The sequence below is a fragment of the Mytilus edulis genome, chromosome 7, assembly GCF_963676685.1.
Source record: "Mytilus edulis chromosome 7, xbMytEdul2.2, whole genome shotgun sequence".
NCBI classification, from domain to species: domain Eukaryota; kingdom Metazoa; phylum Mollusca; class Bivalvia; order Mytilida; family Mytilidae; genus Mytilus; species Mytilus edulis.
In genome coordinates, this window is record NC_092350.1 from 40,803,441 (window position 1) to 40,820,731 (window position 17,291).

Sequence of the window (17,291 nt, forward strand, 5' to 3'; positions counted from 1 at the left end):
TGGCGCCACTTTAACCGTTCTAGAATTATGCCCATTTGCAAATGAAAAAATAAAACTGAATCTTTCGTTTCCGTTATCTTACTTTAGTTTGCCTCAACGAAATGCTATGAAACGTAAACACAATGCTTATTACCACAAAGCTCAGATCAAGTAAAATTTGGGTGGCGTGACTTTTACCGTTCCTCATGTATGTCCCTTCGAATTTGATATGCAAGCGGGGTCATAATCTCTGTCCCATGGACACATACTCATTCCCTATTTATTAAAGAAAAAATAATATGTTCTATTCAAAAATGAAATGAACTTACATGTAATAAAAACCAGCGTTTAGAGAAAAAAATCTGTGTACAAAGAAAACACATTTTGATATAGATAACTTAATTAGTAGTGTTATAATGAAAGCTAACGAGGGGGGGGGGGGGGATGTTACTCCCATTCTTAAATGGTTGATAAAAACACACTCGGGAACACCAGACGAAAAGGATATATAGGTTCCAAAGAGCCCCCTCCCCACTACTACACCAAGATTGAGAGATAACACGAGGTGATGAGAGAGGATCTTTTATGAAGTTTTTCCTGTTAAAAAAAACCCACTTAAATTCTCACAAAACGCATCATGAAATAAATTAGAAAATTGCATCCTCCGATATCCGCTGTGATTGAACTCTAATTTGTCAAAAAATATTTAATGATTGAAACGGATTGGGGTTTGCGACGGTGCCAAATTAATTTAATGCACATCTATAATGATTAGAAAAGTAAAAAAAAACGTAAATGCACTTTTTACAAATATACGTTTGAGTTACTTCGGAAAACTGCACAGGAACAGACTGTGACCGTGTTTGAAATTATGATTTGTGTATGACGTCATATGTAAATAGAGGCGCACAAGAACCGAATGATTAAAACTGTGTTAGCCTTTGTTTAGCAAAACATTTCTATATAGATGTACTGGTAAAAGTTTATGAACATCCTGTTTTACAGTATTTCAACAGGTAACATTGAACCATTTAATAAATGAATAAATGTTGCTTTTAATCTAAAAATATCTGGAATATTATCTGGCACAACTGTCCGCTGCACCACACGAATGGCTACGGACTTTATGTCTAAAAACGTGAGTAAAGATTAAGACACATGTTACAACGTAGTTCTAAAGTTTTAGTTCATTTCTTTTTGCGCTTATCAGTGGCTGATCCAGCAATTTTCATAAGTGGGGACCAACTGACTGCCTAAAAAGGGCCGCTCCTGACAAGTCCTGTCACGCTTCAGTGATTCCCTATCTCAGAGTTTCCTTTTTTACCAACATAAATTTTACAACAAAAAAATAGCCCCCCCCCCTTAAATCTAACATATCCATTGTCCAAATAATTATGACATCTTCAAATGTTATGTTAAGTATTTGGTGTCACCGAAATTTTACTTTTTAGAAAAGTTATATGTGAGTAACTATTTATAACGCGGACCTGTGTGCGAGCACCCTTTCCGATGTCAACAAAAGTGCACCAACTATGTACGCAATGACCGGTAGGAATGAACTTCTGGAATGTGTCATTTTTCAAGATGCATGATATAGGATCAGGTCGAAAAATTAAGATGAAGAGGTTTGTAACACTGTTATATTCAGGGTAACATTTCATTTTGGATGATTTTTTTCCTGAACAGGATTTTTTTCAAAACCGACACACTTCGATCGTGGAATCAGCAGGGATTAGGGGGTACATCCTTTGATATCTTTATTCAAGTAAAGTCGTCCATTGAAAAAGTCTTTCGTTTTATGAAATAACGCCCCTTTCAAGTCAAAAATGTATCCTACATCCGCCAATGCGTTTATTTAACTGGAATTTCTGTGTAGAATATTACCTTCAGTTATCCGATTTATTTTACCTGCATATGAAGTGTATTTCTCTCTATCGACCTATCTCATTGTCATAATTTAATCAATCTTCTGGACTTGGCTCTGCACAGCCCAGGTATAATCAAGGTAAATATTAGTCTCGTAAATTTCCAGTAGAAACACAAATTTAAAGTACACAAAATAAAATCGCATATCCATGTTTTACAGCTGTATCAACTACTCGTGTGAAAATAGCGTTAGTTTACAGTAATTGAGACAGGTGACATAGAAAACGTGACTTTGACATTTCATCTCATTCAAATTTGTTTTTTCAGAATATATTGTCATTGAAAATATACTGACACATAATGATATTGTTGATATTAACATAATGAAATATATTTCACTGGACGTTTAACAATCACCAACCTATCATTGTGTGGGTAAAAAATAGATACACGGACAGGGGTTCTTTATACACGTGTGGTAAAACGACATGTATGGTTGGGCTGGATAATTATGTATGACATTCTCTCAATCTTTTTCAGAAGTAATAATTAAAAAATATATAAAACACACCGGAGATAACTACTGACCATCTGTAGGATGAAAAAAACTAGTATCGTAATGATTTCAATAATGCCGGCATTAAAAACGACGTAAGGGCATTTTAATATGTTGCTATTGATGACAATGGAAATAATAAATATGCATAAATTTGGGGCCAAAATAAAAGGATAAAATATAGTAGAAATTGAATCAATAATACACTCTAGCTACAATGTACCTCACGCAAACAACACAACTAAAATAAAAAAGTAGTATATATATATATATGTTACAGTAAATTTGTATAATCAGGGATTATGTAGAATCCCTGATTTTTCAGGGAATATGTAGAATCACTAAAATCATTAGTAATTATATATAATCCCCGAAAATGACCAGTGATTTGACATAATCACTGAACATTTTAATAATTATTCTACAAATTCCCTAATATGATTTCAGGAATTATGAATAATTTAATGATCCTTTGTTTTTAACAAATATTAATATAGACAAATTATAATTTTTTACGGATATTCATGCTCTTTTTGTAAATCCACAAAGCATGTTATTTGTGATACATGGCTAGAGGTATAAGGGGACGGTTGAGATATCAAAAACATGTTTAACTTCGCCGCATTTTTGCGCCTGTCCCAAGTCAGGAGCCTCTGGCCTTTGTTAGTCTTGTATGATTTTCAATTTCAGTTTCTTGTGTATAATTCGGAGTTTAGTATGGCGTCCATTATTACTGTACTAGTATACATATTTGTTTAGGGGCCAGCTGAAGGACGCCTCTGGGTGCTGGGGTTTCTCGCAGCATTGAAGACCTATTGGTGACCTTCTGCTGCTGTCTGTTCTATGGTCGGATTGTTGTCTCTTTGACACATTCCCCATTTCCCTTCTCAATTTCCACAGGATAAAAAAAGGAACGGGAAACCTACAAAACATAATGGCAATTGTTCACAAAAAGTCTGAAAAAGAATATCGCCTGGCCACAAAACATGGTATCTTTCTTGCTCAAACCAGTTCAAGGTTGCAAATTCCCAATTTTAAAAAAAATAAAATATTTTTTTTTGGGGGGGGGGGGGGTTACTTTCAGATAATTTTACTGAACACTTTATTTCTCTTTACGCGTGTCGTTAAAATCTGATATGATATGTGCAGGAAAAGTTTTTTTTAAATGTGGATATATTGTGGTAAAAACAGATCGTATGTGAAGCATATTATCGTAATATATTGTGTTTCACATTTAAATATAGTGTGCCTAACATTTAAAAAAAAATGGGGTCATCATTTTGATATATTGTGCTCAACATTTTACAATTGATGTTACTTTATAATGATGTTTTTGTGTGATTTTATAGAATACATTATTTTACTTTTATTCATTTTCTTTATAAATAAAACTATTTCTTCATTTCAGTTTCAGTTATTATGTAGAATCCCTGACGTTTTTTATAGTGATTATACATAATCCCTGAAATTTTAGTGATTATATATAATCCATAAACTAGCCAGTGATTCTACATAATCCCTGAAAATTTCAGGGATTATACAAATTCACTGTAACATATATATCACCTATGTGCAGTTGAATACCACTACAGTGTTATCTGCAGAACGAACTTCAAATGCAAACATTTTTTTTTCATTGGCCATGACTAAATCCACCAAAATCATTTATGAAGTTTTTGAGATATTGTTAATTTCGAATGTATACATTTATTCGTATCTTGTTTATAATGCAATTGCGATCAATAAACCGAAAATTTACTCTTCAATTATGGCATGGTATTGGTTGCAAAAATTCGATATTTTTCATTTAAATGCAATATTTTATATTTAATTGGTATATTTTTTCATTTAAATGCAATATTTTTTCATTGGATTGGTATATTTTTTTCATTTAGATGCAATTTTTTTTATTTAAATGGTATAATTTTTCATTTAAATGGTATATTTTTTCATTTAAATGCAATATTTTTTATTCAAATGGTATAATTTTTCATTCAAATGGTATAATTTTTCGTTCAAATGGTATAATTTTTCATTCAAATTGTATAATTTTCATTCAAATGCAATATTTTTTATTCAATTGGTATAAAAAATCATTTGCTTGCAAGGTTTTTTATTCAATTGGTATAATAGTTTTTTATTTATATGCAATAATTGCATTATGGGAAATTCTTTGACGTCTTTTAAAAGGTCAAATTTGCAACAACGTTTGTGATTGGTCGATAATTGTTTGGATTTCTCCCCTTTCTTTCTAAACATGGGTGACCAATAATTAAAAAAACGCTTCAGAATATCGCCCCTCTAACTTAAACTTAATGATGGTCACAACGTTCGGCCGGCCACTTTTCAAAAACTTCCATTGTATATAGATATATATGCAAGTATACCTTTTTTTAAATAGATTATACTTTAAAGGGTTTCACACTAGTAATTTTTTGGGTCCTTTATAGATTTCTGTTCGGTTTGAGCCAAGGCTCCGTGTTGAAGAGCGTACTTTGATCTATAATGGTTTACATTTACAAATTTTGACTTGGATGAAGAGTGATCTCACCGGCACTCATACCACATCTTCTTATATCTATATACAACGTAAACTAGACGTTTTTCAGACTGTTTTCTTTATCATTTTAAATCCTTTGCCGCGCGTTGTGTCTGTTTGATAACTCAATATCTTGAAGAACAAGATTTATTTCAGTTCTAGTTGTTATTAGCTTTGAGCAAATTTCCAGTCATTGCAAATATTCTTATGTCAGTTCTTTTTCTATTGTCTTAAAATCAGTTTTTTTGTGTGTGTCTCATTTCGATCTTTTGAGTTAATCTAATTGCAGCTGATTGTACAGATTGCTATTTTACTGTACTGTTACACCACTGTCCCAGATTCGGGATGGATTGAGTGCTCACAAACATGTTGTTGTACTGTTACACCGCTGTCCCAGATTAGGGGGAGAATTTGGGATCCCGCTAACATGTTTAACCCCGCCACATTCTGTATGTATGTGCTTGTCCCAAGTCAGCAGCCTGTAATTCATTGGTTGCCGTTTGTTGCTTTGTTATACATATTTGTGTTCGTTCATTTTTTTGTACATTAATTCGGCCGTTAGTTTTCTCGATTGAATTATTTTACATTTGTGATTTCGGGGCCTATTATAGCCAACTATGCGATGTATGCTTAGCTTATTGTCGAAGGCCGTACAGTGTTGATTTCTGTGTCATTTGGTCTCTTGTGGAGTGTTGTCTCATATGCAATCATACCGTCTTCGTTTCTATATCAACCCTTCCATATTCTTTATTTACCTGTCCACGGTCAGGAGCCTGTAGTTTAGTGGTTGTCGTTGGTTCATGTCTCGACTCATATTTGATATTTTGTAAATTGTTTTGTTATGTATAATTAGACTGTAAGTTTTTTCGTTGAATTTTTATCATTTTCATGTCGGGCCTTTTATACGACTTTACATTATCAGGTTTTTATACGCCCGTCAAAATTTTGACGGGACGTATTATGGTATACAAATGTCCGGTGTCCGTCCGTCCGTCCGTCCATCTGTCTGTCCGTCCGTCTGTCTGTCCGTCTGTCCGGCGTAAACATATCGCACCGTAACTTGAGAACGACTTATCTAAATTTCATGAAACTTAGTATAGTTGTTTTTTATGATGGTCAAATGATCTGTATACTTTTTGGTGAAAATAAGATTTAAACTTTTTGAGTTACGGCACTTTGTAACTAAAACAGGGGGGTGTTTTTTTTCACATGTCGCACCGTATCTCTTAAACGATTCTTGATTATTGCTTAAAACTTTACACACTTCTTAGTTATATTAATCTTAATATCTGTATACTTTTTGGTGATGATTCAAAATTTCATTTTTGAGTTATTGAGTATTTTGTAAAAAAAAGGGGGAGGGTTTTTTACATGTCGCGCCATATCTCAAAAACGATTTATGATTATTGCTTAAAACTTTACACACATTTTTGTTATATTAATTTAAAGATCTGTATACTTTTTGGTGATGATTCAAAATTTCATTTTTGAGTTGTTGAGTATTTTGTAATAAAGGGGGAGGTTTTTTTTACATGACGTGCCGTATCTCAAAAACGATTTATGATTATTGCTTAAAACTTTACACACTTCTCTGTTATATTAATCTAAAGATCTGTATACTTTTTGGTGATGACTCAAAATTTTATTTTTGAGTTATTGAGTATTTTGTAAAAAAGGGGAGGTTTTTTTTACATGTCGCGCCGTATCTCAAAAACAATTTATGATTATTGCTTGAAACTGTACACACTTCTTTGTTATATTAATCTAAAGATCTGTTTAGTTTTTGGTTTGATTCAAAATTTTATTTTAGTGATATTTGGGGGGGGGGTTCACATCTCCCGCCATGTCTCAAAAGCAATAAATGGTAATTGCTTAAAACTTTCTCCAAAACTATTTATGATTATTGCATAAAACTTCCACACAAGACGTCGGGCGTATCATGCGCTCATGGCGCAGCTGTTTAATGTCATTGTTGAAGGCCTTACGACTGTCTATAATTGGTTACATCCACTTCATATTTGAACTCCAGTGGATAGTTGCCTTATTTGCAATCACATTCCATCTCTTTGTTTTTTTTTATTATATACCTGACGTCTAAACTCGTGTTTTCATGAACAAGCATGAAATATTTGTCACTGGGTGTTAAAATTAGCAACAATCAATCAATCAATTTAAACTTGTGTTGAATAAGAGCCATTTTATATTTATTTATTTGTTGGGGTGGGGGACAGAAGGATTTCATATATGAATATGGTTGCCTGGTAAGAGCTGAAAAATAGCCTTTTAATAGGCATAATTAGCGACAGATTGAAATGAATAATAATTCCCTCCCTCATACTTCATTTATAAATTTAAACTGACCACCACGGAATAGCCCAATAGTGTTGAAAATAGCGTTACAATCAATTAATGAATGGCTATTATCTATTTTGATTTTATTGAACCATAAAACTAATTTTTGACGCTTCACATTGAATAATCCGCCAAGCGGATTATGTAAAATGTGAAGAGTCAAAAATTAGTTTTATGGTTCAATAAAATAAAAATAAATTATTGCCATTCATTATAAATAAATTTCTATCAAAAATAAGGCTCAAAGAACTTTTTATATTATTTATATTCAATAACAACGTACACACATGTTGGCGTGTGAAAACACAACGTCAGAGTGGGCGTGTCGCCATCAAAATTGACAACATTGAAAATAAAACTAATAATTTTAACCAATCAGAAGACAGTAAAAACACCAAATTTATTTATATTAAAATATTGATCTTTAATTAGATTGGTAGCGTTAAACACTAATCAATCAAATGCCCTTCCCTAGAATATCAAATAATTGTCCCTTAACAGTTATTGTTTGTGTAGTTTTTATATTTATCCAGCTTATCGTCCTACTGTCATACCATAAAAAAAAACGTTTATAAAACAGCTCACATTCTAATATATCTGCATTCATTAATTTATAAGTTTCATTTAGACTAAACGACGCGATGTTTGTTATGTGCCTCTGACGTTTTAATAACCTATCAAAAAAGAAGAGGTAAAAGAGAGCCAGAAGATCTTTCAAATGCAAAAAAAAAAAACAGAAAAAGATTTCTTCTGGCTCACTTCCGTAGAACAAAAAAAATACAAACGCGACCCATTAATATGTTTTTTAAAAACGCCTTGCCCCTACCTTTTTTTCCAAAAAAAATACATCTCTATACAAATATCTAAATTTGAACCTCCCCCCTCCCCCCTAAGACGTGGTTTTGTATTCGCCCCTGTTATATGTGTCTTATTATATACATTTTGTACGGGTCTAGATAATAGCTAAACGTACAATCATATAATTTGTTGGATACCTAATTATATTATATACTGTATCACAAAATAAACTTGTATACCCCCTCCTTTCCCAATGCAGTTTTGAAAAGTAAATCATTTAAAAGTCCTGAAGATAAAATATGTTTTGAAATATGCTCTGCATACTTATTTAAGCAATGACATATAGTAATTATTGAACTACTGAGGGGCTTGAAAAAAGTCTATTTAAGGGATTCGGAGATGAGAACAGTAAAAAAGCTCAGCAACGAATCCTAAATGTAAAATGATTTGCGGCATAATACATGAGAACACATATTATAGATAGTATTAAATATGAAGTTCACGCCTCATACAGTGAAGTCCTATGTCATAGGACTATTGTTGTAACATGGGTTAGTAACTGGTTCCAATTTATCCTGAATTGTCTTTATTTAAGAACTAGTTCCGGAGTATAACAGCTTATGTCTCTACTTGTCACGGGGTCTCTGGTTCTGCTGTTGTAATTAGGTGATTTTTTTTTCTTTATGTAGCAAAAAAAGAGGTGGCTTAGTTCCAATAATTATAACGTCATGGAAGGCTTTTTATTCTTTTCATGTTTACCCTCCTGTAACGTCTCTGAGGATCAAGAAAAGTAAAAAATAATATACATGTAGCACAAAAGAACGTCATGACAACATGTATCTGGACTTAGAGGGGAAAGGGGGAGGGGGAGCTAGCTATGTATATATTTTTTTCTATTTCAATGTGTAGACTGTAGGGGAGTTTCTTCAGAAAGGGTTTTATTGGAGATGATTTTGCAATGCACGCAGGCATCCGTTTCTATCCATGAGTTGTGTGTCAAATTAATTATTATTACTTGTCACTCGTATTTTAATGCCCCACCTACGATAGTAGAGGGGCATTATGTTTTCTGGTCTGTGCGTCCGTTCGTCCGTCCGTCCGTCCGTTCGTTCGTTCGTCCGTTCGTCCGTCTGTCCCGCTTCAGGTTAAAGTTTTTGGTCAAGGTAGTTTTTGATGAAGTTGAAGTCCAATCAACTTGACACTTAGTACACATGTTTCTTATGATATGATCTTTCTAATTTTAAAGCCAAATTAAACTTTTGACCCCAATTTCACGGTCCAATGAACATAGAAAATGAAAGTGCATGTTTCAGGTTAAAGTTTTTGGTCAAGGTAGTTTTTGATGAAGTTGAAGTCCAATCAACTTGAAACTTAGTACACATGTTCCCTATGATATTATCTTTCTAATTTTAATGCCTAATTATATTTTTTATCCAATTTCACGGTCCATTGAACATGGAAAATGATAGTGGGAGTGGGGCATCCGTGTACTTTGGACACATTCTTGTTTACTCTACCTGGCCATTAATGGCATTAATTGCCAGTGCACGAACGCCAGATTTAGTTGGAGGGGCGATATTCTGAAGCGTTTTTTAATTAATGTTCACCCGTGTTTAGAAATGAAGGGGAGAAATCCAAACAATTATCGACCAATCACAAACGTTGTTGCAAATTTGACCTTAAGACGTCAAAGAATTTCCCATAATGCAATAATTGCATATAAATAAAAAAACTATTATACCAATTGAATAAAAAAATATTGCATGCAAATGATTTTTTATACCAATTGAATAAAAAATATTGCATTTGAATGAAAATTATACCACTTGACTGAAAATTATACCATTTGAATGAAAAATTATACCATTTGAAAGAAAAATATACCATTTAAATGAAAAATTATACCATTTAAATAAAAAATATTGCATCTATATGAAAAAATATACCATTCAAATGAAAAAAATATTGCATTTAAATGAAGAAATATACCATATTGCATTTAAATGAAAAATATCGAATTTTTGCAACCAATACCATCCCATATCCAATCGCAGAACTGTTATTCCTTACTTATTTAGAATTATATTGTTATACTGAAGAAATGTTTTTAATATTTTGAAGAATATTACTTAATTGATACTGTAGAGCATTTAATAGTTTAAGAGGAATATTGCTTTACTATAGATCATATAGTGGATAAAACTATTGCCCTCGTCTGCGCTCCAAGGTAATAGTTGCACCTCGGAGGGGAAATAAACTTACTCAAACTTATTCAATTCATACCCAGTTAATAAGTATGAACTATTGAACCTCGATGAAATGCAGCCTTAAGCATTTCTGATTCAGAGTTTATATAAGCCAAGGTATGGTTGTGTTCTGCTTTTTATATCACGATAGTTGATTTAGCCCTGACATTATTGTGTTCTCTGTTTCGGCATTATAAAACAATTACTGACTGGATATTCGTGTAACTGTCCTTTGGATAAAACGATCGCCCTCGGCTAAACCTCAGTGCAATAGTTGCAACTCGGGGACAATAAACGACTCTGGTCAATAAACGTACTATAATCCACTCATATCCAGTCAATACGTTTATGATATTATAAAATAGCAGAATGTCGCTACATAGAAGACCATTTGTAATGCACAATGTTATAATATAGGAAATTGTTACCTTCTTTATCAAGGATGTATGTGTTAAAAAAAAATGTTCAATGGCATTTAATTATACTTTTCTTTTCTTTGGCAGAAGTAATGAAGAATGAACCTTCTAAAGGAAAAGGTGCCCAGAGATGTAAGTTTCATACAATGAATTATGTGTTTTGGCTCCCTTTTTTATATAGATATAGACACAGAAAAATACAGTACAACATAAGTAGATATAAGAAGATGTGGTATGAGTGCCAATGAGACACCTCTCCATCTAAGTCACAATTTGTAAAAGTATCTAGTTGCTGATACCTAAGGAAGGAGAGACAACTCCTCATCCAAATATAAAATGGAAGGTGTGGTATAATTTCCAATGCACTTATAGGCTTTTGGCCAAGTGGTCTAAGTATTTGAACTATTGTATAATTAACCTGTCCACGCTGAGGTTGTAATTTCGAATCCGTCACATTCTAGGTGCGTGTGATCCGAATCTTTATTGATAAGGGGTGGCAGTTTTCCTACGGTGTTTTTTTTTCTCTGGGCACTCCGGCTATTCCCCACAACATAGAAAACAACAAAAAAAACTCACCGCCAAATAATATATCACAATAGTGCTGAAAGTGGTGTTTAACACCAAATAATCAATGAATCCTATGCACTTTAAGTGGATCAAATTATATGCTTTTGTCTATAGCTGTAACCAGATTAATGTTAATATATCAATGAAACTGCACTCAAGAAATTCATTTAATTTAAATTACATGTGTGTGGTCGTGTATTTTGTATGCTATATAAGGGATGCAATGGTAGTAACTTAACGATAATATACTTATTGTGTCTAGTAAACATATTTGGAATAGTGAATGGTTTTTCTTGCTTAACATTCAGTGAAAAGTGAATAATTATAATACATATTCTGGACGAGAACAATAAAGTAATAGGGAAGTGAATCGCAAGGAATGAAGAATAGAAAATTATTGCTGTCATTGGATATTTTTACTTCAATCAACCATTTGGGTTCACAAATAAAAAGAAAGTTGTATCTTTATTTTTTTCTGCTGTATCCACACTGTTTAGGCGCAGTCATATACGTTGAATAACAGATAATTTATATTTAAAATGTGTTTTTATTTATTTTTCAGATTTAACTTTTCTTGGTTTTTTCATTTTAACAGTGATATTTTACGTCAATGTCAAATCTGGAAATAATTTTATACGAGTAGAAAATCCCTCGCCATTCAGAACACAGACATTCAATATAGCAATAATAAGCAAAGGCGTGGTGATCAATCCGCAGAAAGTAGTACACTCTATATGTCCTACTTTTCACGGGAGAATTGGAAATAAACTTTTTATTTATGCTTCATCCTATGGTATAGCGAGAAGTAAAGGGATGGAAGTGGTTATCAATACAAACTGTGAACTGCTGAAATATTTTACCCTATACGCAGACGTACGAAAAGACACATCAATATGTGATTCACGAAATATTAAAACATTGAAAGAAGAACACTCAGCCGTGTATGATAAAAGAATACTAGATTTTAATAATACACAAAATGTTAGACTACTTCAATATTTACAATCCTACCTTTATTTTGATCAATATAAGGAGGAACTGAGAGACCAATTTACTTTCAGTGACAAAATGATTAAAAAGGCGACTTTAATTCTAGACAATAAACTTAAAGGATATAATATTCACAGAAATAGTACATATCACAAAAACCACAAGTATAAATATATGAAGGCATATATAAATGAGACTACACCGAAAAAGATAACATTAATCGGCGTTCATATACGACGTGGTGACTGGACAAAACACCCGGATGCTGGCTATAATGTGCCAACAAAGGAGTATTTAAGGAAAGCAGTTGAGTGGTATCAGTCTAGAATGGAAAATTTAGTGTTTGTTGTAGCGTCAAACGGAATGGAATGGGCGAAGGAAAACATGCCCAAAAATATAACTACTGTATTTTTAGAGGGAAATTCAGCCTGGTTAGACTTAGCAACTGTTACATTATGTGAACATTTTATTTCATCGTCTGGAACATTTAGCTGGTGGGCAGCATGGTTGACGGGTGGAAATGTAACATTCTTTAAATGGCCGGCAAAAGAAGGAACTCGCTTCCGAACAGCGTTTAGTAAAGATTACAAAGATTATTATTATTCACATTGGATTGGTCTGTAATCCTAGAAACGTTGAAGAAATCATGATGAAAGGAATTTAACAAACTACTTTTGAAGATAAATGTCAGACAAGGAGAGGAAATGTCACACTCCATAAATGGCGGGAAAAAAGAAAACACGCTTTCGGAAAGCGGTTTTTCATGGGATTACAAAGAATATTAATATTAACATGGGATCGATCTATGATCCGAGAGACTTGACATAAGTCAGTTTGTAACAAATTTCGAACTGCATGTATATTAAAAATAGTTGTTTGTCTTAATATGCTAATTGCACCAGGAATGGACTGTCCCTGATTGCATTTATATCATAAAAAATATCCAAAAAAAATCTGTATTATTCAGTTGAAAATATTGACAATGTTCTTTTAACAATTGCCTTTTAAATGATGTATTTTTATTGGCTTAATTTTATAAATAGTACTTGGAATTTACAGTTCCAAGTTTAACAAAAACGTGTATTCCAGCAGCATATTAAGTTCCTTCTGAGAAAACAATTCAAACTTGAATGCTATAATTGGTGGTTTTTTTTTACAGTGTTTATTTAATGTTAATTCACTTGCTATGAATTTTTAATTTTCAATAAAGTCTGACCCTTCTTAAATAAAAAAAAAAGCCTAGTTATGATGTGTATACAAATTCAGAATAAACGTAGACCAAAATGCTATCTCAAAGGTATTAAACCACAAAATAGGCAATGTCATTTTACTGGCTTCTTTTACGTTTCGATGACATACTTTTTCTTTAGGGTGATCAGATGTCGTATTAACCTGACTTGGTTATTGTAATTTTGTAAACAAGTGGTTAATTTGTCGAGGTTTAGGTTGTCAAAGGCTACTCTGAGAATTTTCTAAGAGTAAACTAAAGTTAACCAATAATTTATGAAATGTAAATACTAGTCTACTATTTAGTGTACTTTTATAACTGAAAATGACGCGGTTGCGTGTGGTAACGAGGGCATTAAGACCCAAGATTACAAATAGTGTGCTTTTTGAAATTTTCTTTTAAAGTTAGAGGTTATCGTTTTTTAATCTGCACGAAGATGTGGTATGATGGCCTATTAGACAACTCTTCACAAGAGACCAAATGACACATAAATTAACAACTATAAGTCACCGGCCCCAAAATGACAAATGTAAAACAATTCAAATGAGAAAATTAACGGCTTAATTTGTGTACAAAAAATGAACAAATATGTAACACATCAACAAACGACAACCATCACTGAACTGCTGGCTCCTGACTTGGGACAGGCACATGCATACAGGATATGGCGTGAATAAACATGTTAGAGGTGTTCCAACCCTCCCCCGGGCTAAACTGGGACAGTGGTATAACAGTGCAACATAAGGTCATTTTGAGAAAAAAATCAAACTTGAAAGCTATAATTTGTGCTTTGATAGCTGTTTTACATATTTTTTAAATGTCAATTTACTTGCTATGAATTTTCAATTTTCAAAAAAGTCTGCAACTTCTTAAATAAAATAGCCAAGCTACGATAAGTATTTGATTGTCAAATAAATGTACAATAAAAGGCTATTACAAAAGTACCAAACACAAAAGGCAAAGATGGCTTCTTTTACATTTTGACGAAATGATTTGAACAATTCTCATTGAAAACATGGCTGGACGTCATCTAAACCTGACTTGGTTCTTGTACTTTTAAAATTGTATACAAGTGTTTCATTCCACAAGGTTTACGTTGTCAAAGCTACTCTGGATAGTTCTAAGTGCATTTTACTTTTCATCATCAATTTATGAATCTGAATTCAAGTATACTTTTCATATCTGAAGATGTTGGACATCACTAATAGCAAGGTAGATCCCTGTAGTAGCGAGTACATTACACCCGGCTTTACAAATTATATGCTTTTTGAAATGTTCTTATTCAATTTAGCAGCTATCGTGTTTTAAGCTGCACTGAGCGTTTTTTTAAATGCAGGTTTAAGTTATAGTCTAGATAGCGATAAGATCGTATTCTATGCATGTAAATCCAGTCAAAAATAACACGCTGTCAGTGTGTATCTGTTATAAGTTGTTAGTTGTTGTTTATATATTTGTTTCGTATGTCTGGTTATTTGATCAACTTATTTATAAAAAGTACCGTAAAATAAGTTCATTATCATTTCCATATATGGTAAAAATATATTTTACTCCACTGGCACATAGATAACATTGTCTAATTTGGATTATCGCCCGTTTACCACAATTAAAGACTTTTCAACAGGAATTAAACAAAGGAACTATTTTGTTTAATGATAAAGATGATGACAAAGAAAGCAAGAACACATAACTTCATTGTTTTGCATGTACACTCAAGAAGTTGTACCTCATATATCTATTTCCTTATACTCCCATTCATTCGTTGTCATAGAAAATAAACAAAAAAAAAATGCATGGGAAGAGCTTAAAGAAGAGAATTCAATTTAGTCACAAGCTTGTGCACCGCCTCGGAAAAACGAAGAACTAAAAATCAAAACAAAGAGTCGACCGCTTACAAAAGATGTTTTCATTATTATTTACTGTTTTTTACAAAAGGCCTGAGTCTCTCGACTTGGTTGGAACAGCCGGAATGGTGAAACATGTTTGTTATATCCACTATAGTTTTCTTTATATAAATATTTGCTCTACATATTAATAGTTGTCATAATACATACAAGGTTTAAGCTTGGCGGCGTGGAACTTACCAACGACAAATACCCGATATCCTCGAAACATTATATTTTGTTGTAAGATTCTTCATGATTGTAGACTATTTCACTTAACATAAAGAAGTAAAAATAATTTCAAATTTATAGAGAAAACTTGTATTTATAAAACTTGTTTAAAACTTAATTAAGTTATGGTAAGTTTGTGAAATTTGCACAAGTGTACACGAATGGTGATAGTAGAAATGCATTTGTCATTTTAATCGTATTTCCAAAGGGAATAACTGTAGTATGACTTGAGCGAGTCCCTTCATGAGCAGTCAGTGGTCCACTTATGAATATTTCCGGAAGGGCCACTGTCACGAACCAACCGTTCAACCAAAGCTTTTTGAATTTTAATATGTTGTTACTGATTACAAAATGGAGGTTAAATTCAATATTGATGATTGTTACTTTTATGGTTCCATGTGGTACTGAAAAATGCTAGGACACAAAAATGTTTAAAAACATCCGGTTTGCTGTCACCCTGACAGCCTCATTGTTAATGAGATATTCACATTAATTGCATATTCTTGGCATACACTACAGGCACGGGGACACATTTTACTGAATCCACACAGCACGAGTAACAAACCATGCAGTAAATATAAAAAATAAGATTTGTGGTATGATTGTCAATGAGACAACTGTCCACAAGAGACCATTAATAATCATGATAATAGAATAAGTAGACAGCTCTCTCACAAGCAAAAAACCCCTAACTGTAAAAATAGAAGGGCATACACTACAGGCACGGGGACACATTTTACTGAATCCACACAACACGAGCAACAAACCCGGCAGTAAATATAAAAAACAATGTGCTAAACATATTTCCCATTTAAGTTTTTTTGACCCCAGAAAATTACTATCATAGTTCCGACAACTTCATGCTACATTCAACTTAATTTAGATTTCTATGAATTAAAAAAACATGTTCTAAACAAGAATTTTATTAAAGTAATCACAATCGAATACGCATTGTTTAATAGTATTTTATTATGTCTTGGTTTTGAGTAAGATATTGTGATACGATTTAATAAAATACTTAAATAGTTAAACCTTTGCAGCTCCTCCTCGTCTCTGCAATTATATTTTACATTTGAAGAAATTCCTTTTACTGAACTGCATTTTATAAGGCACCATTACAGTGCTGTATAAGTATTACTTTAACTAAACACGAATGCTTTGTGTATGTCTATTTTTTGTGTGTGAAAAAGAAATAAACCTTTACTTCAGAGTTGGTTTGACAAAACTTTTGGATAACTGTTAATTATCAGATAATACAATGACTAAAATTATCAATAACAAGTTGCTTTTGTTGTTGCGAGTCTATGGTAATACTGCTAAAACAGTACAAGTCCTTATTTAAATTTGTTAACAGTCTTAGAAACATTTTGGACCAAAATGTATTGTATAGTTCACAAGTGAAAAAATAGACGAATATGGTCCAGTAATAATTTGATTGGATTATCAAATTTTGATTAAGAAGTTGCAGAATTAGAACTGTGGGGAAAAATAACATGTATAATAATGGTTCGTATAATTTTACTTCGCTTGGGTTGTTTAACGAGTTTGACTACCCACGAGGGTCTCGCACGATGCAGTAGAATGGTTTTATCAGGAAATATATTTGTATACGTTTTTTTGCATTTATTTTATTTGCAATATTA

The 17,291-nt window shown here is 32.6% G+C and overlaps 1 protein-coding gene across 7 annotated transcripts in view; it reads left to right on the forward strand.

Annotated features, from left to right (window-relative positions):
* Positions 1-13,194, forward strand: part of LOC139481459 (galactoside alpha-(1,2)-fucosyltransferase 1-like) — a 39,696-nt gene extending 26,502 nt beyond the window's left edge. For 5 of the 7 annotated variants that reach the window (XM_071264815.1, XM_071264819.1, XM_071264816.1 and 2 more), the window contains exons 2-3: positions 10,840-10,884; positions 11,882-13,194. In XM_071264815.1, coding sequence (XP_071120916.1) covers positions 10,840-10,884; positions 11,882-12,933 — 1,097 coding nt within the window. In that variant the 3' untranslated portion in view covers positions 12,934-13,194. The other 2 variants (XM_071264814.1, XM_071264820.1) reach the window with 2 other exon arrangements.
* Positions 13,195-17,291: the final 4,097 nt, after the last annotated feature.